Genomic DNA, 27,409 nt, shown 5'->3' with positions numbered 1-27,409 from the left:
AGCCTAAAACACACACTTAAAAAACTCGCACATAATAATGTAAGAATAGACTTGGACTCAGGCTTTAAGTGCTTTGGATACATAACACCAGATCCACTGACAACAGATTTAGAAGTGTGCGATCCAGGCTTGGCCGCTGTGGTTGAATTGCAGACATCTGTGTATGTCACAGTGTGTATTGGAGATTAATTGGCCGCTGTGAATCTGGAATGCTATCTAAAACATAGCAGATTTTCCTCTATTTCCCATCACATTTTCTCTATCAGCCCCTCCTGATTCCCATGAATCATTTCCTCTGGCTTGTCTTCTAATTATTTGGCCCTGTGTTTCCCCGCTGACGCTTATTGCACAAGGAACTGCCAGAAAAATGTTTAGCGCGTGAGCCGTAAGGGCTGTATTTATTGGGCTTTTTATGTTACACGTTCACACAAGTCGATAGCCGCTGTGATTACTCCTTGTCCATGACCACATGATGCTGTGTGATACGTTCCTCTCATTTGTCACAAAATGACTTCGTGCGTCATGTCTGATGGTATGAATGAATAACTATGGAAAACGGGTACTGCAGGAATGAGTCCCAAAACCCGGACAAACCCGGAAATGAGTTAGCATTTTGGTTGCCTGAAATAATGTCTGTGGTTAACACAAGAGACCACCATCGTGAATTTTGAATGTTTTATGTGTCTTCGTGCCGAACACGGAAAGTCCGTCTTTACAGCCTCGTTGTGCTTAAACTCTATATCCATCTATATATCTATCTATATTGTCTTCAAAGTGAAGCTTGGTGGTGGTGACGCTGAAGTAATGCGACCGTGGTGTAGTTAGCTTTTTACTTCTGGCAAAGTGTTGTTCATTAGTGAAGATTATCTTGCTGCAGTATCATAAGCTTTTGTTTTGCAGCAGAGTTTATTTTGTGCAATAATCAAAAATCCTGTTCGCTTTTTGTCGAGGGAACCAGGGCGATGCTAACACACTGTAAACATAAAACCATGACCTGCTCTTCTTTGTGATCAGAATATTTTATGCATGCCTTTTTGTCAGTTAATAAAATATGGCAGATGAGATCCCGATAATGTAACCCTCAGCTGTTTTTTGAAATGCAGGCCACGTTGCCTCGTGGGCAGACTTGATGAGCTCTGTATGGTTGCAGAAGGTTATAAAGTTGTTTCCATTTGTTGCCTTTTATTTTGAATAATTTTTAGACCTGTGAAAAATGTACAAGTCTCTGTTTGAGTCTATTCTTGTCTGTGTGTCTGATTGAAGCCTCTCCTGCTGGGTCAGTACAAGTTTCTGCTCAGTACTTTTCCTGGAAGAATCATGTGGCGTCCTCTCCTGAGAAACTATAGGGGAGTGAGGAAAAACATTCAAGGGAGTGCATATAGGAAAGGGTGATGGAGAGAGGACAAGGTGTCGGGGGAAACTCTGCACATGTGTTTGGAAGTAGCTTGGGGCTTTCTGTTTGCTTGCTGTGAAAGCTCAGCATGTACAGTTACATTTTCTTATAAAGACTTATAAAATATGAATTGCATCACATTTGTTTGCTCTGTGAAGAAGGGATTGGATAAGAAGAGGGAGTGCATACTGCATGACTGTATTCAGAGGAAGTCGTCTGCAAGTTTCAGCAAATCCTCCCCGTGTTAGTATTTCATTATCGGAGGGTTGCTCACAGAATTTGTGTCGTTGAAAAGGCTCTGAGCCCTGCATGCTTTTGTTCAATATGCATTGCATTAGTGTGTAAGTGATTTGAATGTGTGTTTCTTAGAGAGGGGGTAGTTGGTAGAGCTGGTGGGGTGGTCTATGAAGGAGACCACATTTTAGTAATTACTGTGGTTGGTGTTGGCAGGTCTCCTCTTCAGTGTTCAGTGTGAATGTGCAGCAGAGAGCCAGCTCACATATTTTTAAGTGCACACTTTTCAAATTACTATCAAGGTAAAAGAAAAAACGGATGCGTTCACACACACACACACAGACTCAAATGTGCGTTTGTCCACACTCCAGACTGGTAACTGAAGACAGGAAATACTTTAGAGGAACGCTGGAAGTGAAGAGAAGTTCATCCTTCATTTCTCCTTCCCTGTCATTTCCCCTCCTCCCTGCAGCTCTGGCCAGAAGCCAGCGCCGTTGATGCTATATTTTGGCCCTCAATTTCTGCCAGTCTCTGTGTTTGATGTACATACACAAGAAACAACAAGTCTTTGGTTTTTTTTAAGCCAAGCAGGGCTGCAGCTGACGATTTTCAAAGTCTTTTCTCAATTAATCGCTGAATAGTTTAGTGGTTAAAGCATCAGAAAACGGTACAGAAGAGTCCAAGGAGACATCTTCAAATGTCTTCTTTTACTGAATTTTAAAAACAAGGTTATCTGAAGAGACTTTCATGGTTTGAGTGTTTCTTGGTAATACAAGGAAAAACTGCAAATCTGCACATTGACAAGTGGGAACCATCAAATGTTTGGAACTTTTGCTTGAAAAAATAGTAAATAGTAATCATCGAGCTCTAAAGCTCGGAGTGAAGTATAATCCTTTTTGAATCGAGTGCATAATATTCTGAAGGATTCTGGCCATCATCGTGAACGTTGTAGACAAAATACCTTTTTATACTGGAGTACCTTCTGACATTGATACCTGTTGCTGTGTCCTGAGTTACGACTGGACATTAGATGCATAATGTTTTCTTGGTGTGTGTTTCAGGGGTGTGGTTCCCCCTGGCTGAAAACGGCGCGTGACTCCCAACAGCACCTTTCCACCCAGGACCCACTGTGTTGTCGTTGCGCCCATGAGGTAACGTCAGGACCTTCCGCCCCCTCATTACCACCCTCGGTCCATCCATTTCCCTCCCCTCTGTCCCTTCCTCCCTTGGACCCACCCAGCCATGGGCCAGAAGATCTCTGGCAGTATCAAATCAGTGGATGTACGCGGGGAGCCCTCATATCGGCCAGTGCGCCGAGAACTGCGGGGCCCAGATTTCTGTCGGCCCCCCAGGCTGGACTTACTGCTGGACATGCCGTCGGCCAGCCCTGAGACCCAGCTCCGCCACGCCTGGAACCCAGATGACCGGTCACTCAATGTCTTCGTGAAGGAGGACGACAAGCTGACGTTTCACCGACATCCAGTGGCACAGAGCACAGACTGTATCCGTGGGAAGGTGGGCTACACCAGGGGCCTCCACGTCTGGAGGATTCACTGGCCGGCCAGACAAAGAGGCACCCACGCCGTCGTGGGTGCGGCCACCGCTGAAGCACCTTTACACTCGGTGGGCTACACAGCCCTGGTGGGCTCGGACTCTGAGTCCTGGGGCTGGGACCTGGGTCGGAACCGACTCTACCATGATGGAAAGAACCGGCCCATTTCTACGTCGGCACCCACATACCCTTGTTTCCTGGAGCCAGACGAGTCATTTGTGCTCCCAGACTCTCTGACAGTGATACTAGATATGGACGAGGGGACGCTGAGCTTCATGGTAGATGGACAGTATCTGGGAGTAGCTTTCAGAGGGCTGAAAGGCAAGAGACTGTATCCCATCGTCAGTGCTGTGTGGGGGCACTGTGAAGTATCTATTCGCTACATCAACGGACTAGATCGTAAGTGGCACAACACACACACACACACACACGTTTTCGTGTTTTACTCTCTTTAATTCTCTTGAGTTCATAAGGCTGTTTTAATGGCAGTCAAATTTTGAGGGAAGTGTGTAAAAGTGAACTTGTCTTCAGGGATCGGTATGTGGGCTGATCCGGGCAGGTTTTTAATGGATCGGATGTGCTCTGCTCAAGTAAAGCTGATCAAAATCCGATCCTTTCTTTAGTGTACTCTGCTGTGCCTGTGCACCTCAGCCTGCGAGTGTCGGGCATGTGACAGCCGTATGTGTTTGATGTCAACGTATTCTCCTTCTTCAGCCTGATCGCTGTTAAGATTCAGCATACTGCCTCATTATTAGAACCTGTCATGCAGCTTTTTTAAAGATATGCTCATGCACTGCTCTGTGTGTTCATACCTAATTCAACTTGATCTGTAGCAAACGTGCACACACAGGTTTGAGTTTTATATGTAACTAATAACTTCTATTACATCAAATGCCAATAACTCACAGCCCTCCATCGTCCAAATATGAAGACTAGCCTGTTTTTAGTACAGCTGTTTGCATCACCGCCAAACCTCAGAGAGGTGGATGTGGTAGGTCATTTTTTTTTTTTTTTTACAGAGCAGATATGTTTTGTTTGTGTATGAAACTTCAGAGAGGGTTATATTTAGACCTGCTCATCAAGGCTGTAAAGGCCCAGGGTGAGACTGGAACAACGTGGGAGTCCAGTGACAACCCAGGGTAGGACGATGATGCATGTTCAGTAATCAGTTATGGGCTGTGGCCAGTTATGTGTGTGTCTGGTTGTATGACAAAGTGCTATTGTTTTGAAGATCGACAGAGAGAGAGAGAGAGAGAGGAGTCTGAATCAGGCCGCTGAGTCACTAAAGTCCTAACCTTCTGGAGAAGACATGCAATCCTTCGTATGGCTGAAATGATATCTTTACTGCGTATTATTTGTGACATATGGGGGATTTTTAGAGTTTTAAAAACTAAGTCCGCAGTTAGCAGTACTGGTGTGACTCATTTCCAAATACTTGCACCTGGTCTTGGCTCTGTAGAAATGTACAGGATTTAAGGTTTAAGGCAAGACTGGGAAGGCTTTACTTGCAGATTTGTCATTTCTTCTTCAGAGAACATGGGGGATGGATATACAGAGCACATTTCAGTCTGCACTGATCTATAAAAAGCCCACAATGAGAGGGACTGCTGCTTTGTTTACCAATAGGAAGCAGCTTAAACACGCTCTCTGTGTACTATTTCTAGTCTGCTCCTCTCTATCGCTTTTTAGCACTCAAGTCTTCAGACAGATTTTCCTCAAACTTTCACACACTCTCGGGAGCAAAACAAGAAAATGGTATCCAACTCTGACATAATGGCGATATCTGTTTCACCACTGACCTGAAGTCACCATGAAGATCAGTCTCTGTGTCAGCTCGTCTTTGTCAACGCTTCTCTCTGCTGCTGCTGCTAAATGTCATCGTTCCAACTAGTAGAGTCGCCTCAACCAAGTCTGCCCCTCAGATTGTGTAATAGCCCCCAGTCCTCCCTCCTGCTGCAGCCTGCATGTTGCACAAAGACCCAAACCGGGCTGGGGGCGTTGCAGACAGTGAGGCATGGACACCATGTCCGTGGCTGCGAGCCGCATGTGTGTGTGTGTGTGTGTTGCCGGACAGCAGCCAGTAGAGGAGGAATCCTGGACGATGTCCCAGTGTGCCTCTGAGCTCAGCGTCTGGCCTTGCATAGTGGGAAATGTCGGGTTAGGTGTGTGTGTATGTGTTAAGTAGCTTACGTGCACATGATGTAGAGTGGCCCATATTCATGCTTCATGCAAACAATGAACAGTACAAAAGACATGTTATCGCTGTTTTGGTTTCAGTGTGAGATCTTGCCAGCACCAATATTTAAACACGGAAGTGGTCTTTCATTAGTTTAAAATTGCATTAAGCAGTATTTTTTTGTATTAACACTGAATTAAATGACCCTTAATCAGGTAGGATAGCTAGTACTGCTGATGACCCTGACAACATCCTCCCCTCAGGCTCATTGTTTTGGTTTTGGGGCTCCAGCGCAGATTCATATAGGACTGTATAGAGCTGCTGTGTGCTACCTGCCCTAGTAGGGTTGAAGGAAATGTGTCACCGGTGAACGCACTTGAACAAAAGTCACATTTTCCTCATGAGTTGGCAGACTAAACTGATGCTGAAATGTCAGTGAATATTGGGTTTACTTGGTTTTACAGCAGGTGGTTAGAAAGAGCTCTCCAACCCACACTTTTGCTTAAAGTACATGAGACATGTAAACCAGACCACATACACGCTTTCTTCTTTCTGACACTAGGATCGGATCAGCTGAACTGCATGTTAATACAAAGTGTAAAAAGGCTCTGCAGTGTGTGTGTGTATAATATATATATCATATTTTTCTTATCCTCTTGGTTCCCTGTAGAATTTCGATGCAGCATTAATAGTTGTTCTCGTGAGCTAATCGAAGCCTGAGAAGTGCAGGAGTAGTTTGATCAGTCTGTTTCTCGGCAGGCTAATGAAGCGTGGAGCAAAACGGAGTTTGCTAATGGAAACGGCTAATGGTGCTAACTTATGAGCCCGAGCTCGCATCAATCACTTGTTTTCGTTTGTTTCTTTTCCTTTTGCGTCATTGAAGACGTCAAAGATGATAGACTACTGAGACATTAGTCAGCGTGGTATTCATATTCTCTTTACTCATACATTCATGTCTGTCTAGGTGAATGATATCGGTTGAGTTTGGAAGGCGTGAATGTTCAAAGAGCTTATGTTCTGACGTAATGCACATGAGAGATCAGTGTATCATATCGGGCATAAGGCACATCTTTATGTTGTAATATAGCAAAGAACAGAAACATCAATAAGTTTGCTTGGAAACAGCAGTGCTCCCCTATTCCCAGATCTTGCTTTTGTGCATCATCCTACAGCAACTCAAAGAGGATTCTCTTTTTGTTCACTTTCTGGGTTCTTGGTCTTTCACTTGTCTCGTAGTGCGTTCACGTTCTCCCTCCTGCTTAGTCTCTCTTATTCTCCATCTCTTACTCCCTGGGAAGCAAGAAGAGATAAGTATCCCTATACTTTTCTCTCCTGTCAGTATTGTCCCTTAATACCCCGCATTAATGCAGTTTTATCATCCTTCCTGCATTTCAGTGAACACTTTAGTCCTTTTGGCCCTCGGTCCCAGAGACACTTGAAAGCCAACCCTACCGAGACATGATTTTTATCGTTTTTTTATACCTCTGGCTCGCTAACGTCTCTTAAGTACAAAACAATGGGTTCTTGCGATCGTGCCGTCCTCCTCCTCCTATTCTTGGAAAGCCATCTTTTTCTCTCCACCGCAACGAGCGTCACGACACCACAGTGGCCTGGCCAGCCTAATGTCAACAAGCTGATGCTCATTTACATCAGAACGAGTCAGACCAGAGACGAGGAAGCGTTTCACGCGCTCTACTGACATGCTTGCCCTCCCCTTTTGCAGATGAACCATATTTGACTCCCACTCTGATTGTGTTTCATCTCCTCCCTCCTGCTATCCTTTTTCCCCCCCTCTTCATCGTTTTCGACACTAATCCTTCCTTTCAGCGTTTACACACCCAATTGTGGTGGCAGGTTGCTGTGGAAACGGTTAAGCTGACTTGTTGGTGAATAGGTGGGTGGTTAATTGTTGACCAGGCAGCTTGCACGCTAGTTTGTTGGCCAAGGGCGTGCCCTATGCAAATGGTTTGTCTTTCTTCTGTCCGTATGCAGTTCAGAGCTCTGAACAATATTCACAGCACAGACGCGAGCTGTAACCTGACTTTAGACCTTGAATAAATTAAGGTTGAACCTCTACACTGCTCTACAGAAGGCTACCGTGGATTCAAAATCAGCCAGTGGGTGTTTGGCTTGTTAAAAATGACTTGATGCAGTGGTAGATCACGTTTATTCTACGTTGGTGACTAAGATGCAGATACACTTTGATCGGACTTTGTTTGTGGATAAGGGAGTTGGCGTGATTTGATCGTTTGATTTGAAACATGTCTGGATTTGTCAGTTCCTTCGAAGCCGTTGTAGATGGTTTATTCAGTTAGCTGCATCGTGACCAAGACCAAAAACGATTCCTTTTCTTAGAGGTATGATAAAAACTGTTGACGTAATTAGGATTCTAGATGAGAACATGCTAGTTAGAAGCTATTACAATCTGTTAGTGTAATTATTAAAAATAATAGAATAGGTTTGGGGTCCTATATGCAAAAAGACACAACTTCAACTAAAAGTTTCTGATACATGTTCTCTTATAAATTCATATCAACCCATCTTTAAAGGTCAGAAATATCCAGGCTGTTGTCAAATCATCTGTAATGACATTAAGCTAACTCAGTTATCCAGCCGTTTGAAGAACAGGACCCCAGATTGTAGGATGCTTCAGGACGTTAAAAACATGATTATACATTTTATTTATAGAGCTCTTTTCAGGGTACTCAAAGATACTTTACACGAGTTGAAATGGTCATAAAAAGCGACATAGATTTGCAAACTAGCATGAAAATCCTGTTTTTATAAGCATTTTGTTCCCAGATAAGAGTTGTAGATAAAAATGTGACGTTACACTTGTTATCAATCAGGGCCGCCACTCCGTCTGTCTAAATCTAAACCTGTTGAACCTTTTCCTGACAGGTTTTTCCAGCCTATTGTGGAATTTAGTCTTCTTAGTATTCGGTTACTGTGTAACCCAAAGCTCTCCTGGCTTGTTTTCTCCTCACTTCAAGTTCAAAACTACTCCATGAACAGAAATCTTAAAGTTGTCTTTTCTAACAACACACCAAATGTAGCCAAACTACAGTGGCTGTGCGTTCACCATCATAGCACAAAATAAACAGCTTGGGGGGGCAAAAATGTAGTTGAGTATTATTCAGTTTGGGAAAACAAGAATAAAACTGTGGGGAAGCAGTGAATTTTAAATATTTGTTTTACGTGAACACAGAAATTGAAAGAATTTGACTGTTGGTAAATTTCATACTGTAAAATGAATAATAAATGCTAGTTTCTTCAAGGAGATCTCTCCATGGAGAAATGTCGTCATTGTCACAGCTACTGTGTGTACTCGTGTGTGTGTGTGTGTGTGTGTGTGTGTGTGTGTGTGTGTGTGTGTGTGTGTGTGTGTGTGTGTGTGTGTGTGTGTGTGTGTGTGTGTGTGTGTGTGTGTGTGTGTGTGTGTGTGTGTGTGTGTGTGTGTGTGTGTGTGTGTGTGTGTGTGTGTGTTACAGTGCTCCTCATTATAATCATGTCTGCTGAGCTTCTATTTCCTGGGCAGAGTGAGAGAGCAGCATGAGGAGCAGAGACCAAATTGACGGCAGTCCATGCTTCTGACTGGGACTCGGTAGCATGGCGGTGCGAGGTAATAGGAAGCCCGATATCGTCAGCGGAAGGAACCGCTGGTTCACTGAGCAATTTGTTTCCGCTCCTGAGTGGACGATTCAATTTGGACACCTGCTTTTCCAATCAGGTGTAGAGTGACGGTTTCCTTTGTTGCGTCCTCCCTGCTACTCACCTCACTGTTCTGCTCCAATTTTCTTTTTTATCTCGTACGTCATTGATCTAATTCTGTCCACCCCTAAATATATTCCTCCCCCCCCCCCTTTGACCTGTAGGACTGGAGATGTGTCCGCACCTTAAGGGCTGCATATGTAAGACGTATACACCCGTCATCTTAAAACTAGGTCAGACAGCCCCAACAGTTTTATGCTAATCTATTAGATAAGCATGGCTGGGAGTGTGTTACCTAGGTACATCTCTGGTAATGAAGAGGGTGGATTTAAATGAACAGTGAAGTGGAACACAAAAAGATGGACCTGTCTTACCCTGTGTTTCTAAGTAGGATGTAACTGGGTCGTGTTGTCGCTCACGGTGAGCTCATGTATATGCCGTGCACACACACCCGCACACATTTATTGGGCTGCAGGCGGAAGAATGGAGGAAACTGGGGGGGAACTATCACTGGTCGTGTATTGGCCATCTCACCTCAGTGAGGGCAGACTGAGGCAGCAGTCCCTAAATTTACCCCCCCACCCCGTCCTTCCTCCACTTTGTTCTCGACACGCCTGCATCGGGTGTCCTTAACCACACTTTCCCACACTCCATCTCCTCTTTAGTGTGCCGTAAATCTGTCAGAAACTAGTCTCTCCCATTACAAAAGAGTGCTTGAGAGGAAAGGGAGATTGCAGAGTTGGACATTTACATGACGGACCGGAGGGAAGGAGGAAAGATGAAGAATGAGCAAAGAGCTCCACTGTTCACCGCGGGTTAACTGAAATGCTTCCAGCTTGTTAGCAGGGATTAGTTATTAAACCCGCCTGTTCATTCTGCTTTAGTTTAAAAGTCATTCAGGGTTTTTATGTGTGAAAGATGGCATGCAGGCTGCTTCAAATATGCACACACACAGCTGGTTTCAATGTTCATCGAAGAACATATGCTGTAAATATTATGAAATTATACATGTTAAGTTAGTGTTGGAGCTCCCTTCTGAAAGAAATAATACCCCTCAGGTCTATATGAACTTAATGAATGATGCCGTTTCACGGAGAAACATGTCTGACTGGCTTTGTAATTGTTATGTATAACGGTGATATGAGCCAGTCAGCACGTTATGTTCTCATTCAAGCAGAACTAGTTAACCACGACTTAAACCACTAAGCTGTGTTGTTAGTCAGTTCTAGCAGTTGATGGACAGTGTGCACTTCCTGTCTGTGCTCATCACCGTCTGACAGGACCACTCGTCGGCCCAGGCAACCCTTACTATGGAGACCAGCTTGTGCCAACAGGGATTGGCTGGTTTTCAGTTTGTAGCATCATCACGTCTTCACCTCCCTCAGGAGAGCACTGTCGGAGAGTAATGCTACCGTCTGTGGTAGCATCAACCAGTCAGGTTTTATTTTTGACTTCTAATGAAACAGTTTTTCTTGGATTTGATGATCCGGGCAGGTAGAGTAACTTGAGAGGTGCAACACTGGAGGAGAAAACAAGGATTATGTGGCTTCTGGATTACATAAATGTACAGTAAATGTGCTCACATCACACATGAAGAAAGTACTTTCCACAAATGCTAACACACTTCATGATAGGTTAAAAGTACAATTAGTATACTGAGATTTTCGTGCACCGTTTTGCCAATGAATCCCAGTCCAACTCGAGTAGTAGTGTTGTTTTTTAATGTGATTTGGTGGAATGTGCAGCTGTCCTCTTGTGATGAGGCTATTTATTTTGCAGTGTACAACAATAAAAGTACAATCTGGGCATGTACAGTGCATGTAATACATGGTGCATCTGTGACTATACACTCCCAGTACATTGACATCACACAGTGGTGGTATGAGGAGCCGGTTACTATGGAAACTACCTATATGCGTGCTGGGGCCGTGCTGGTTAGGGTAGACTGATTGATGGGGGCTGTTGGGGGCCCCAACGGAAAGTAAATCCATTTCTGGGTCGTTCATTCCACAGAGGCTCCACGTGGACCAAGAGTGTGTGATCAGAGTTCAGACGGTCACAAGGTGCCGGGCGAATGGAGACGTGATTGCACTACTCAGTTGTAGGAGTCTTAGTTCCTAATCTTGTAAGCTGATGCGCTAAATCATGGACTTGCCTTTGCAGACAGAGGATAACACGATGTTGGAGTGATGCGATTGTCCTGCCAAGTATCTTTCTAGCTACTGTGAAGAATTATCAGCAGTACAGTGTCATCACACACGCCACCGCGCATTGTCTATATTCAGCCCGAGTTCCTTCAGCGTGTCCACCTGATTTGGGCACTTACCATGTTGATGTGGTGGCAGATGAATCCACACTCTGCCACTTGTCCCCAAGGTGCTGCTACAAAGGCTTTTCATTAAGCACATGGCAGTCGAATAAATTGAGATAGCTGCACTCCATTTCTTTACACCCTGTCAGCTGCTGTTCACTGGTGGATTTCATTATTTCCCCTCGCTGCTGTTTCAAAGGTCACTCGCCAAACCGCGGCAGAGGAATTCCTGCACAAGTTCACCGTTAAATGCAGCACAGAGCAAAGCATGGGGATTTTCTAAACCGATGTAACATTACAAAGTTCATCATCATTGATTCTAACTGAGACGTTAAGTGAAGATTTTTGTGCCGATGTGCTTTTAATTAGGACCTTGATGTAAGCTGAGTCGATGTTTATTTGATTCTTGTCTAATCCTCACTTCAGGCAAGCTCCTGTTGCCTTTTTAGCTGCGTTCACCGCCATGTGGCCATGTGGCCACCGGGGCAGCAGTCCATGCCCGGAGGAATGCCCGAGGTCTCTTGACAGGCTCAGTCTGCTCCGGTTCCATGAACACGCTTCAGACTAGACGTCACGTATTCGCTTCTTATTTGTTGGTAGGGGGCCTCAGTCTGTGGTAACGTGGTGTACTTTTAATAGACTGCGGAGAGAAACGGCTCAATCAGTCACAGAGGAGGCTTGTTTGGATCTGTGTGTGTGTGTGTGTGTGTTTATAATGTAAGATGTGTGTGTTTTTAAGCAGCCCCTTCATCTGCAGCAGCAAATGTGTTTTTATTGCACAAAATATGGACAACCTAAAAAAAAAAAAAAATCATGCAGTGCCAAGGAGCCGACTGCAGACTGAGCACGCATTCAAAATCACACCCTTGATGCTATCGTTTATTGATACCACTGTTTCAGGGTCTTTGCCCAGAACAAGAGCTTATTGTCGAAACGTCTGCTCCATCAGTTAATCGCAGCGTGGAGGCTACAAGCGTGCCGTCTTTTGAATATCTGTCTGTAATACGGTCCGATCACGCAGGTCAGGCCAGTTCAAGGAAACTACCACAAACTTTTCTCTTCAGTCTCGAGCCCGTCAGCTAGCGTGTGTGTGTATTATGCTTGTATGCAAGTGTAAATGCCCCCGCCCGTGTCCTTCACACGGTGTGTAAGTGAACTCGGAACAGCAGGAATTCAGCCCAACCAGATGGTGCGTCCAGGTGGAGCAGCTTGACATCCGTAAAGAGGCAGCAGTTAAGAGTCTGTCTCTGTCTGAAATACATAGACATCACTTGCATCCAAAATTAGTGGGAGGAAAGTTGCCATCTTCTACTGGCATATATTGACAATAGTGATGACATGTCTGTGTAAATATTTTGATACGGTTAATAATAAAACATTAGCTGCTGCTTCTCTTTTGGCTTGTTATTAACAAACGTCCGGAGCTGAAAAAATGAATTTCAACCACATTTTGTTTACGAGGTCATTCACAATTAGCAAAAGAACAACCAGCGTTATCCGTCCATGTCAACACATCTGTCCAGTAGGTGGCGCAGTTTTTATTCTGCCAGTCTCATGCTTTACCTGTTTTAATGCTTTTGTTCATTATCTGGGATGTGAAAACAGTGTGTGTCTTGGTAATAGTTCAGCTATAAAGTCCTTGCACAACTCTGGGTGTCTCTGCTGCCGGGCTGATGGCGGTGCTGTCGGTCGTACATCGCTTAAAGAGTCGACTCGGGTCTTCTGCACTGATGACTCGAGTCATCGACTGTTGAACTGTATGATGAGTCTGACTTTTGTTGACGTACAACAGGGTGTTTTATAGGCTTTTTTTTCACGAGTGTTACTAAGCCATGACAGCGAGTCAGCGTGCACAACGCCAGGATCCTGAAACCAAAGCAGCTAAATGGAATTCATCCATCATTCATGTTATTATTTACACGAGTGCTTTCCCTCCTCTGACGTGTCAAAATGTCTTCCATCATTACTAAATCTTAAAATGTTGCAGACTCTGGCAAATAGTCTCTAAATAGTAAATGCACAAATGAAGCAAAGCATGCGATGACCCTGACGGTCCTGTAAAAGCAGTATACGAGTGTCGGGGTAACCAGTGTACCAGTCTTCAAGGACATAAATACAAATGGAGGCAACCTGCTTTGTAATCTTTCTTTGAGTAAATAGGAAGTTGGCTTCATTGTGTGTACCAGTGACTGATGCAGGATTTGAACTGACGCATCTATAGTTTAGTGAGTTACGTCTTCATTTATCTCTTCAGAAACTCAGTCCAGCATCGGCGAAGATGAGAGACATTTCTTCGTCCTCACCGTCGGTCAACGCCTCTGTCACCAGAAATATGTCGGAGAAAATACAGACCAGCTAGAACTGACTGATCAGTTTCCCCTTTTGAAAAAGAAAACAGAAACAGATCTGTCACACAACCTCAGTAATAATCAGACCAGTTGTCTCCCTCCTGATTCTTAATCTTCTGTCATGCCCACTGCATGGATGAATAAATGAATATCCAGCAACACGCTTCACGTGTGGTCCGGACTGGCTTTATAAGTACAGGCAGCAGAATTCTCTACCTAAACAATAAGTGATGTAGTTGATGATGAGAAAATGTATTCGTGGACTCACTGTGAGAACCGTAGTTGTAAAAAAAGGCTTCTTTCACGTTGTTAAATTGTTAATTCTAAGCCGTTTTCCAGCAGGGATACCTGCTGTCTCTGGAGCCAAATATCACACGAGTTATTGCTCTTTCCATAAATGTGCAGTCAGGTCTGAATATAGCCGCAAAGAGCATTAACACAGAAGACACCTTTTTGTCTGAATGACAAAAACCCCATAACATAAGAGATGGATGAAGGCAGCAGTGTCACACGTTCCAGGCTTTTATAGGAGGACTGGTACCACAACACCACACTCGGGTGTATAAATCAGCTCGAAGTGTAAACAAACGAAAGGGTCTGCTTGTGCTCGCTGTTAGGACCCTCACCATGTCTCTCCTCTCTCCTGTCCCTCACAGCGGAGCCCCTCCCCCTCATGGACCTGTGCAGACGAGTAGCTCGACTGGCTCTGGGTAGAGAGCGCATCCATCACATCGACACACTCCCGCTGCCGCAGACTCTCAAGAACTACCTCCAGTACCAGTGACCACGCACGCACACACACACACACAGATGGGAAACTGAGGCCCATTTGTTCTTATAGCAACCAGCCTCCAAACTGAACGTAATCCTAACCATCAGACATCTGCTGAGGATGCGGACGACGACGACGACGACACCGACTACGAACAGGTGGTGACGACGGCGCTGCAAGGGGTTTTGTTTACAACAGTTGGGGGTTTTCCATTTCTGATGATTTTATCTTTTGTTTTCAGCTTCTTCTTTTTTTTTTGGTTCTTGTTGCTGACTGCTGTCTTTCTCCCGGACTGATGACTAGAGGAGCTGATGAATGAAATGAAGGGAGTGAGAGATTAAAAGAGAATATTGCAATCCGGTTTCCTGCTAATCAAACGACATGTCCTCAGATTTGAAAGGCCTTAAATGTGGTGGTTTTGGGTGACAGTTTACCCCGGCATCTGTTCTGCACAGACTCTGGAAGCCTCCCCGGAAACATGTTGGTATTTATATTTATATTCCCAACAACACAGCGTTCCCTCCAAGCCACGGGAGAGAGAGGGAGAGGGTCCACACACAGCTCTATTTTTGTTAATGTGTACACAGTGTGTGTGTGTGTGTGTGTCAGGAGTGTACAGAAACAAAGTCCTAACTGTCTGTTGAAAGAAGACAACTCGCTGACAAGCAGGCAGTTACCACCTACAGGCTAAACAACACAACTCCAGTCAGGTTTGAGCTCCTCTCTCTCTTCCTCTGTGTCTTCGTCGCTCGCTCCAGTTTGATTAAAGCCCCCATCATGTCTGTTCGCCGGCTCCTGTAACGCTGATCGAGATCGACCTGAAGGTGAGGCTGTGTCTTCGACTGCTAATGTGCCTCCTCTGAGACAAAAAAAAAAAGCACATGGTACCCCCCCCCTCCATCCCCCCAAGTTTTAAATGCTGCTTTTCTATCTTTTTCTTCCACCGTCTTACCCTTGTGGATTTTTATCCCTGATTTACTTTTGAAAATGGTGGTCATGTGATGATTTCTTTTTTTTTTTTTTAAGGTTCTTTTGATTTTGAGATTTGTCTGCGGGACAGGATGTCTCGCAGGTGTAGGTGGAAGAATGTGCTGCCATGAGAATCTTTTAAATGTGAATAAGAATAAACTCAGCTACACTCGCACTGCCTCGCTTTCTGTGCTCTTTGATCCGAACGTCTCCTCAAGGAATTGATGATACTCAGATTTGGCCTATCTTACTTGACCTTTCATTAAACCCCGCCCCTGAGCAGTGATTGTCCAATAGTAGCTTAGCAACCGTATCTAGTCATGGCAGGCCTGTGACGCCTTGAATTTCTCCACCTGTTGAAGTGTATGGGGCTCCGATCAGAGGGCGGGTGGTGTCTTTTTCTTGATGGTCTAGTCCTGCTCTACATGAAAGGTGCCCTGAGATACCTTCTGTCTTGATTTGGGGCTGTATAAATACAATTGAATTATCTTTGGAAAACCAAAAACACAACAGCAATCGTGTAAGGAAAGGATCCGGCTGTACTATGATTATGTGCTCTATGTAAGCTGCAAACATTAGCAATCCCACCTAGCTAGCATAATACCTGCAGTAGAAGCCTAGCGTTATTATCCAAAGGCAAGAGGCTAACTATGTGATGATGTGGGGTTACAGGTTGCGTCATAACATACCTGTTCAGGACCGGAACGTACACTCTGTGGGAGCTTCAGATAGTGATTCATCTGTAACACTGTCAGTTTATTCCTCATCCTCCTTTTCTGTTGTAAAAGTGAAACATACTGTTTGAAAATCCGAATATTAAATCCAAGCTCAAACCAATGTGTTTCCTGTCCAAGTCTGTGTTTCTTAGAACAAATACATTTTACAAGAACTAAACCAGCTCTGCCGTGCAATCACGTTGTTTATTTCCACGTGTTCAACATGGATCATCAGCTGGTGAGATGAGACATGCAGCTTCAGCCTCTGTCTTTTAGCATGATATCATGTGACGTGTACATTTTAAGTTTTAGCATTAGCTTATGTTAGCCAGCTACAGCTGATGTAATCTGTTAAGGACGGTTGTCGTTTCAGCTCTCAGCTGGAAACTGACACTTGTTTCAAAAATACATCTGCAGACGTTCTCGTTGTAAACGGAGAGCTTAGCAACAGTAACTAAGTGGGCGGAGCTTATTTTACTGATGCGAACACCTTTTTAATGGATGCTACTGTGGTAGAAAAAGCCTCCGGATGCTGGTTTTGGTGTCGAGTTTAGATGAGTTGGCTCTAATCTGGATTCCCCATCCCACGGCAGGCTTTGAACACAGAACAACCGCTGTGCGATCAAAGTTCAGCTTGGCGTGGCTTTCCCCGCCGCTACCAACAGAAGATCCATTAATGTTGTGCAGCAGAGAGCCGCCTGTGTTGACATCTCGCCCTCTGCTTTTAAAGAGGGAGAGAGAGATGACCAGCACTAACGCAGGACAGCTGATGGACACGGACATTTAATGCTTTAATAATAACAACACAAATGATGATGATGATGATGATAACGGGCGGAACACACAGTGTTCATTAACGCTTTGACATCAAAATAAACACGAATAAAAAAAAAAAAGATGGAAGATACTGAACCGCTTTAAGCTCCAGTCTGCAATTGATCCCCAGCTGCAGCATGCGTCAGTCAGCATATACTGCTGTTCAATAATGCAGGGTTCAGGCCTTTTAAAGGATTATTGAACAAGCCTGAAAGTTAAAGCTGATGACTTGTTTTGATCTGGTTAAAAGTGACTTGGCTTTGCTGGATCCATATTTAGCTCCTGACAGTGAGGCTTCACTACAATTCATCTCGCTGTCTTTTTTTTTTCTTCCCTCTGCCTCCTCTCCTCCGCCACATTCTGCCAACTTTCTCTGCTGTCTCCCTTTTTTACGCTTGCTCTGCTCGGGCTATTTAAATCCTCCCATCCCCGTTTTCCTTTCTCTAAAGCGTATTTTCCATCATAGAGATTTATCTTCTGCCTCACCTGCTTTGACTGGAGGTGTTTCCGCTGTGAGGAGAGTCCATCACACTGCTCTTCTCTAGCCTTCCTCATCCCCCCCCCCTCATGTTATACATGTTATACATATGCATATATGGAGAGTGGCAGCGTGAGCTGAAGAAGAGATGGATGGTTGGAGGCCGGCTGTCTGCTACGGAGACGGGCAGAGATCCATAATTTATGGAGGCAAAATCCTTCGCCTACTTTGCTTGGTAAGTCATGTCAAAGCTTACATTTCTCCTCGCTCGTGGTTCTGTCCTCCAGATCACACATGGCGATATCTTCAGAGGACAGAATTCCTCAAAGCAAAGGATGTTTCTTTGACCTACTTGAGGAATTTGTACAGAGTCACAGATAAGGATGCGACTATACCGCATTTATGTTCGATCTGTTTTCAGCACCAACATCAAAGACTCATTTTGCGTTCTGCTCTGCTCGACTTTTGGGTCGTAGATTCATCTTTAAGACCGAACATGACGTGGCTGAAATTTAAGTATTTTACGAATAATAATCATTTTTATAAAGATTATACTCTGACAGAAAGCTATCCAATCTCCCGAGGCCGTAGGTTTGGTTTCAGAAGTTATTTTATTGGTTGAGTGTTCCATAATAATAGTATAACAAATACTACGCGACCCTACTTAAAACCGTCTTTAGTTTCCTTAATAGATATCTGATACTTTCTGGTAGATAATGTTGTATTTGCGTCTTTACTACAAAGAGCTCTGTGCTTTACTGTCTTATCTTTGACTGTTCTAGTGTCTTTTTAATACAATATTAACCGTAAATTAAAATATATCCTAACCCAATAAGGCAGGGCAAGCCTGTATGTAGCCTGAGAGGCGAGACCCAGGGCTAAACCCTCCCTGTGGTCACTGAAGATAAATGTGTCGGCGTTTTTATCAACGCAGTCTTCTCTCAGCTGGGCTGTGGTAGCAGGACAGTGAAGGACAATGTTCACAGAGACTTTAGGAAGAAACTGAAAGTGAACTTTTGAAGTTCACTGGGAATATTTGATGTTTCAACAGAGTGAAACTTGTGCCATCACGGTGATCTCCTTCCTGGCTGCAAGTGAGGACACACATTGCAAGAGAAGGGTTGATTCATTCCTTTTAGCTTCCTTCACAGGTCACTCAATCTTCAAGGTTATTAAGGTGAAGACTGAACAGAAAGGCCAGAAAATGAGAGGCTTAAATTTGGCAGGATGAGAAACAGCCCTGATCCAGGACCAGCATGCTATATAGAGTCATATTTAAGGGGAGACTGAAGGCCGGGTTGTGCTTGAAACAAACAAGTACGAAGTGCTTACCTGCTCTGAAGGCGGGAGAAAAGCCTGCCATCATGAAGGCAGTAATGTCACTGTGAGCATGTTAGCTTGCTGATAGAAAGACTTTTAGCTCAAAGCACCTCCGTGCCTCAGTACAGGCTCACAGTGCGGCTGCGGACTCCTAATCTCGCTCCACTGTGAAGTCTCTAAGATCACCTACAATCAGTTAAGCCCCCTCCTTCCTAAATTCTTCCTGTAATGAAGTTCATGACCAACGAGGACCAACGAGTTCTCATTAATATGTACTTGCACTTGACACAACCAGGGCGGATGAGGTGATGAGGAACAGTCCAAAACCCAAAGACGATCGATTTACAACGACGTAAAAGAGAAAAGCATCAAATCCTCACACTCAAAAAGATGGAACCAACAAATGTCCCCCATCGCTTATTAAAACCTCTTTTGATCAGATCTATTAATCCAGTGGTTCCCAACCTCATGGGTCACCAATATAATGAAATATACATAAATATATTTTATTTTTTCTGTGGGTGGGGGTCATCAGTGTGTATACATTGGTAAAATAGGGATCCCTTAAGAAAAAGGTTTGGGAACCACTGCACTAATCTACTAATCGCTGCAGCATGAGATTCAACATGTGTGGCAGCCGCTCAGCCTCGGTGACGGCAGCTCTGAAGTCAGCTGTCAGACTCAAAACACTCTTTAAATGCTACCTGAACACCGCGTTCCCCCGGCTGGAACACGCTGCTGATAACTGGAGGAGAAGTAAACGAACAAAAGATGCTTGGAAAAGTTGGGGAGGGTGAATAAGATGAGAGCCAGCCGGGGCGCGGGAGGACGGGAGCTGCAGGGCGGCAGAGAGTGAAAACGGGGGAAAAAAGGTGGAAAGAGAACGACAAGAAGGTGGTGGTGGAACAAGAGAAGAAAGACGGGCTATTTTCAGCTGCACTCTGTACTTTTCTCAACATCTGAGTGGAGATAACGACAGACACTTTTCACTGCTCGATATATGGAAGAAAGCTTCAGAGGTACCAAAATAAAACGTTCACAGGCAAAGACCTCATCTTGAGGGCTTTTTATTTTTGTAAACAGCTGCTTAATGAGCATATAAATGGTCAGAACACCGATTCTAATTTCAGCAGCGCTAGTTTTGAGCGTTCCTGGGTACCTTTAGAGTCTATGTGAGGGTATGCATGAGTCATACTCTTATCTCACCGCCGCACACATACACTCACAGTAGGGGAACTCGGTGTGAGGCCCAATAATAACAGTACGGTGCCTTTTCTTATCCATCTTTCATCTTTTTTTCTGTCTCCCCTGTACCACCAGCGTCTCCCTCTGTACATCCTCCAATGTATTTTTTTCCGTTGAGCAAAAGTAGGGACGTTGCCAGAGGAGTGTCACTTTTTCTCTCTTTTTTTTTCTTTACATTTTAAATAAAAGGTGTAAGTGAGAAGTAAAACAAGCCGGTATGAAGTTCTCATCGTGTATAATATTTCCAGTAGGACCTCCCGCCTGCTATCTCAACCTTTTCAAATGTCACCCGCTGCCTATTAGGCAAAAACAAACAACACCTTACTGCAAGGGTGCATCTAAAATTAGTGATAACACGCCCACACACGCAGGTTAATTACTGGCCACAGCCTGTAGGCAACACAACTGACTCTCATCTGTGTCTGAAATTCGTGCATTTCTAACCCTATTTGTGTGAGTGTGTGTGTGTGTGTGTGCACAGTGGCAGTTTCAGCAAACCTCTCGGCTGACAGGATGACCTCATCATCTCGTCACAGTTGCACACACACAGCAGCCACTGTTGTCACTGACTCTCTGCCAAAAGTTTATTTTTCTAAATCCTCCATGTGTACGCACACCGGCTGCGTGACGTCAGCGTGCAGTGTACAATGTCATCTGTGCCCACTGGCCTGTTCTGCTGCCTCAGCGTTGTGCCCACTTCACATTATGTAAATACACAACCAGCCAATAACGGGCAGGTATGTGGCGTTCGTGACCTTTAGCACTGTTATCCTGCTTGCGAAGGCTTTCTTGCAGTAAAAAGAACAATATGTCTCTGTCTGTTTCAATGCAACGACAGCGGTTGTGCAAGTCGGTTTTGGTTTTGGCGTACGTGATTGAGCAACACAACGGGAGCTCCATGCTAATGCACCTCCCTGCACCTCCCTGCACCTCTATCTGCATCTAAAAAACGACCACACATGTGGCCTTGACTGGAGCCTGGTCAAGGATTCAGTATTTGCTGGATTTCTGCTGCCACCTTTTGGCCGTCTGCAGTTACTACAACACATACATTTACACTGTGTGTGAGAGAGAAAGGGAATCCATTTTTTATTTTAAATCATTCCAGTGATTCAGTATTGTTGGGATTCAGTGGGTTGCGTCAAAAAGACAGACTTTAATTAATCCGCAAATGACTTTTATGATTAATTAATTACCAGATTTCTGTTTATTTCATTTTCTGTCGACTCACTAATTGATTAGTTTACTAATTGAAGCGGCCGAGGCCAAGACCTCCAGTCCCTGGTAATCTATAAAAACTCTGCACCCTACATTTCCCATGATGCAACCAATAGCATCTTTTTATTAGACCCTCCTGACATCATCAGGGTTATTCATGACACAACAGTGAGCTGACTTTAAAGTGCAGAGTCGGCGGTGTTCCCCTTTAAATGAACCGGCTGTAAACATTCACACACACGCAGCTGTTTCATGTTTTCTTCGAGCGGGAATCTCATTTTCCAGACGCTTCCCTCACGGTGGCCTCATATTTAGAACAACCTGGATTAGCGTGTCCTTGACAGTGAAGTGGGGCGTCGCTCGCTGAGCACTGGAGTGTGAGGAGCTGTAATTGTTTGACAGTTGTGTAATCCCACGTCAGTGGGAGGGTTTGTTTATGAAGTGATTATGAAAGGGACTCAGTGTGTTTGAAAGCTGTGAATATTCTGCTGAAGAAGAAGAAGAAGTCAGCAAATTGAGTTTGCAATGTAGACGTTAAAACTTCCCAAGACTGTGAGCGCCACTCGGACTTGTCATCCGTGTTGACCCAGCTCTTCACTTCCCCTCAGAGGATTTTAGCGTCTTGTAGCTCGTAGTTTTGGTTTTGCGGCCAGTTCACTCTCTCTGCTCTGATAGCGTCGCAGGCAGTGATGTGGCTGAAAGCTCCAGAACAAGCGAGTGAGAGGACCCTGAGTCAACCGGCGATTCCAAGGTCAAGAATGAACCTTCAGGCTCATCTTAAACTACTTCAGTCAGTATCACCTCATCTGCCCTCTAATGTAGTGAGAGTTTCACCAGCCCGCCCTGTAGGTGGGTTGGAAAGGTCTTGGCAATAAATCAGGATCTTTAGGAGGTTTATAGTAAGCTGCTGGGTATTTACTTGTTGTTTCCTGTGAGGTGTTGGTTCATGTCCGTCCAAAGCCAAATATGATGGTGTTTTCCCAAAGTGTTCGGAATAGATTCCTCTTGTCCTCCTGTTTTTTCTTAGGAAGCATATTTGGTGAGTGAGATAATGACCTTTGTACTGGTTAAAAAACCCCGTTGACTGTAGATGAAGACTCTCCGTAACGTGTGTTCACCAAGTTCTACAGAGAGGTTATTATTCTGTGTATATAATGGCTTTGCGTGATAATAATTTCCCTACAAAATATAATGTATGTGCTTGCAGAAAATATGTTTTCCTCGTCTGCAGTCCGTCCACAGCCTGAAGGTGAGTCTCCGCCTGTCTCTTTGACATGTGAGCCGTCTTTCTGTGGCTTGGAAGTGCACACGCATCACTTTTACTTCACTTTCTAGTCAGATGCTGATAATAATCTAAACCAGTGAAACTGTCCTCTCCGCTCGGCGTTGGTATCACGCTTCGGGGCACTGGCAGGCTTAAAGGCCACGCTTTGCTGCGTTGGCTTCAGGCTCTCCAGCGTGAACGGGCTCACTGGTTGAACTTTCCAAATCCTTTGCACACCAGCCTCCACTGTGTGACCATCTGCTAGTACTTTCAAATATCACACAGCTGGTTGTATTTTTGCTGTGGGAAAGCAGCTCCGCTTCCATCTCTGGTTCGCTTTTGTCTTTGCTTCCATGCTCACATCTCATGCTCCTCTTTTTCCAAATAAATTGGCGTGAGGTTTGGCTTTTTCTAAATCCTCACATTCCCTCAGTTGCATTTGTTGCTCTTTCATCCCCGTTGCTTTCAGTCAATGTCACAATTAAAGCATTCTCATGGCCTTGGGAGTGTAAAGGAACACAATAAATAATGCATATTTCTGTTTCAGGCAAGTTGGACTTCATTATTTATATACTGCTGCTTCCACCTGCGAGGTCCTTCTGTGATTGACGGGATGTCACAACCTCGACTCCCATCATCCAAGCAACAATGACAAGAGGGAGGCAACATCACCCCCCCGTGTGGCTTGCCTGTCTTTAGGACTGTGTAAAATGGATAAGGAATTGAAATGATAATGAAATGAGTGGATAATTACATATATTCATACTTATGCTGCAGTACACCGGAGCAGTTTGACGGAGTGAAGGCTTTTATTCCCCAGAATCTAAAGTCTATTTTTATTTGTGAGTCGAGAGTGAAGGCGACAGAGCCCGGGGCGTCCCCCGCTCTACTCTCTACCCAGGAAAGTAAAAAGTTTTTCGTGAATATTTGAGTTCTTTTAGATTGAGTTGGTGCGTTGCCGCCGGTTTTTGCAAGCAGCCAGCCTCTCGGGTCATCATTTGCAGTGATTTCAGAAAGGCTGGTGGGGTTTTATTAGTAGTGCTAGGTTCTCAAAAGTTATGCTAATCCCTAATTGGCTCAAAGCTTAAATCATAAATTAGATCATTAATAACTCGTGTGTCGTGACAAAAAGTGTGAAAAGCCTCAGAGCAGGACTCAGGGAGCTGAGGTGTGACTGAGAAACATGAACAGAATTTATCCCCAGCTGTGCAGTGACGGCAGGTATCGCTGTCGCAGTCAATGTCCACTAGATGGAGACATTCTATTGATCATGGACTCCAGTAAAGATGCAACGAGTATTTTACTGTGCAGAAATGACTAGAAGTACTTGTAAACTACAGAATACACAAAAATACATTCAACATTAACTTAAGTTAAAAAACATACATGTGAAGTAGATATTTCCATTAAATGTAGAATTTAGAATAATGAAGAAATGGTTTGTAAAAACAAACAAACTTTGTTGGGCTACTGACAAAACATCATTTAAAGATTTATTAATTAATTAATTAAAGATGGCACAAAGACACAACAATTCTGATTACTTTAAGCATAAAACAGTCAATCCACATACTTCACATTTGAAACAGATATACCGTTTGGGCATGTAGTGTGTTAATAACGTATAATAAACTGTACTCTGAACAGTTGTCTTCCACAAGGCAGTACACGTTGGAAATGAACCCCAAAACAAACAACAACAAAACAATTACATTTTTGGGAAAAAAAAACATTTAGCATTTTAAAGTCACACATTAATAATATATGTAATCTGCTCTTAATAACACCACTGTACCCTGCAATTATTAAATAGGCACTCAGTGAATAAAGAAATACTAGACGTTAACCCCTTATTGTCTTGTACTCACATATAGGTAAGTCTTTTATTGATGCCCCTATGCACTGAATAATTACACATTAACATGTGGGCTGTGATCTAAAACGTCACCGAACATTACATGCAAAAGTTTTTGGTGTTATGTGTCCTCGGTATACCCGGGTCGAGTATCAGAGTAGTGGAAGTAAAGCAATATCATTATATATTATATTATTATATTGAGCTGCTGGCTGCACAAAGCTGATAAAATCAATAAGTGATTTACTTATTGTGACAGTTGTGTTGATTCTACATGTGTATTCATTTTACAGGAAATTCACAAATATCCACCAACTTGTATGTATGTTTTTTTATCACACCAGTAGCAGAAATAAGAAACGACCCGGAGACAAAGCTCACTAGAGACGTGAACCCTCTAATCTGGAACAGGCGCCGCAGAACAAATGGACTGGAAGAAAACCACGACCCAAACTATTCCAGTGCTCTGTTATTATTTCACAGTGTCGCTGTCTGTGGTGCCGAGCAGCACTTCAGCACCACGGAGAGCACGAGGTCCTGAAGATCAGCGCTTGGCTCCATACTGCTCATTGAACTGTTCAAAAAGGCCACAAACCAAAGCTGCTGTTTGACAAAAGTTTAATCACATCAACAATCGTGCAGGCTTGGTCTTTATGCTACGAATACACGGAGCAGCAAGACTCAAGCTACGACGTGTCTGCAGTGTGTCTTCACTCACCTCGGCCTGCAGCTTCGCCTTTAAATTATACAATCGAGCGGACTCGACAAAGCAAACTCCTTTCCTTGATTTCCAGTGAAATATCCATTTTCAGGTCTAACCAGCACTTTCACTGTGCAAAGGGGCCCCCCCCTGCTGCGTCTCCATGGATTTACCTTATAAATAATAGCAATAACAGTAATATAACAATAGCCACCCACAGCCTGATAGTGTACACGTCTTTTATACAGCAGAGTGGAATCATGACTGGTCATATAACTGTAGACACAACCAAACATGATGGAAACAGCGCTGTAGGACTTCTGTACAGAAGGGCAGAGGAAGAATAAGCACACTATTAAGATTTCATGTTTGCTCGCACGGCCTATTTGATACAGAGTCTTTTATAAAAGAATAAAAGGTAATCCAGTGGGGATCAGTGCTGCACCTTCCCCTGACGAGGAGGAGTAGTTTAGAGAGTGGATGGATGATTGAATTTAATTAAATGAATGTCCTTAGAGAAATTTTCAAAAAATTGCCTGCAGCTTTGAGTTAGATCAAATACTGTGTGTAAAAACAGAGCATCAGTGTTTCCAAATGACTCTATAAACTTAACTTTAAGGCAATATTTGTGCATAATATTCTCACAAAAAGAGATTTTAACTTGTTATGTGCAAAACATAACTGTGATTTCTGCATAAATACCTGGAATCAGATTGGACACACACTGATTGTAGTTTCCATAATCAGACAATAGATTAAAGATTAATATTAGCTACATGAATAATGAATAAAAACAGCAGAAACACACACACGACCACCCGCAAACACACAAAAAGAGACCCACAGCTAGATTCCAAAACAAGTTTTTATTGGCCAATTTACAGAAAGTGCTGTAGTGACCATTTCAAAGGAAAGCAGACCAAAGAGTCCAGAGAAGAAAAAAAAAAGAGAGAAAACTAAAAAAAGAAGATTTTTTTACTTCTACACATTATACAAGGTTTCCATGTTAATTTCACCGTCCTCCTCTTCTAAAACAAACGTCAGGACAACATTAGGGCTCGGGCCGATGCAAAATCCACCAAAGGTTCCAGGAGGGACAACGGGGTGGGGGGGGGGGGTGCAAGGAGGGAGGTGACGTCACAAGACTAGGTGTCACAGTAGATGAGGAAAACTCTTAAACAACATATGAGATCTTTACATGAACATAGAGCTACAGTATACACATACAGTAGGTTCTCCCAGCTACACCCACAGGACGGCCGTCAGAGGAGGAAACTCAAACCCCTTTGTGACCCTAAACCCTCAGATTCATCTGGGGCGGGCTGTACGACCAGCCACTACACGTGTGATTGTGGATTCTTTGCTATCAAACATTACAGACTAGTAAGCGTCAGGATGGCCACAGCCAGAGATTAATGCCCGTTCACTTCGAGGTGAAGAAACCTTCCCCTGGGTTTTCTGATCACGTCGAACGTGACACTGCCGAACGCACTCGCCTCTGTCTTAAAGTCGCACCAGGCAACTTCACAATTCGGAGGCCCCAAGGTGCTGCTAATGAGGTGGGACGTATGTAATGTGACATCACCCCTTAACTAGACCGTCATTTCCTTCATTAATGCTGCATTTCATTCAAAGGCAAGAGGTTGGAAAGGTTCCTTGCAGGCAAAGTGCAGCTGCAGCCTCTGTGCGGCCTCGTAATCCAACTGAGAAAAAGCAGGAAAAGGTACGTTTTATTCAGTCAGTGGCTTGGCAGCATTAGCTAGCTACTTACAGAATAGACTATTGACAAAAAAATGACAAAAAAAAAGTGTACTTTAGGAGATTATGGACATAAAAGTAATGCTGTGTGACATTTGCATGCTATGGCGTTGATGTTCACGAGAGCGTGTTTTGGCTGATGTGTAACAACAACAAGTAAAGAATTGTCAAAGAAAAAGTGTTAAACCTACATTAAACATCTGGAAACCACACTGATCATCACCATGCATAGTTGACGTGGTGAACGTGTTAGCACACTGTTGACTATTTACACATCTAGCAGACATTAGCGTTGGTTTCGGAGTCGTGCGTCTGTCCACCTGCCCAACATTCAGCTCTGGTTTCCAACAACTCCTGAGAAAAATATTCAGCTCTTCAGCTGCCAAACGCTCCTCTGTGTCCACCAGTGAGCCGCTGACTGTGTGTGGACAGGTAGCGGACAGCCGGCTGATAAGAGCGATGGGACATTAAAGTTGCGACTTGTGGGACCAAAACAGTAAATTTTACATGTAGTCATGTGATCCATTGTTAATATAAAAATATTCAGTGCAGCTTTACGCTACTCATACTTCA

At 43.9% G+C, this 27,409-nt stretch overlaps 1 protein-coding gene across 1 annotated transcript; it reads left to right on the top strand.

The window, feature by feature from the left end:
* The first annotated feature begins 2,869 nt into the window (after positions 1-2,869).
* Positions 2,870-14,634, top strand: LOC139285719 (SPRY domain-containing SOCS box protein 4-like). The gene is made up of 2 exons (XM_070906356.1): positions 2,870-3,578; positions 14,382-14,634. The coding sequence occupies exons 1-2, from the start codon at positions 2,870-2,872 to the stop codon at positions 14,507-14,509; spliced, it is 837 nt and encodes a 278-aa protein (XP_070762457.1). The 3' UTR covers positions 14,510-14,634.
* The last annotated feature ends 12,775 nt before the right edge of the window (positions 14,635-27,409 follow it).

This window comes from Enoplosus armatus, chromosome 5, assembly GCF_043641665.1.
Source record: "Enoplosus armatus isolate fEnoArm2 chromosome 5, fEnoArm2.hap1, whole genome shotgun sequence".
NCBI lineage: Eukaryota > Metazoa > Chordata > Actinopteri > Centrarchiformes > Enoplosidae > Enoplosus > Enoplosus armatus.
This window is presented reverse-complemented; position numbering and strand designations above follow the sequence as displayed.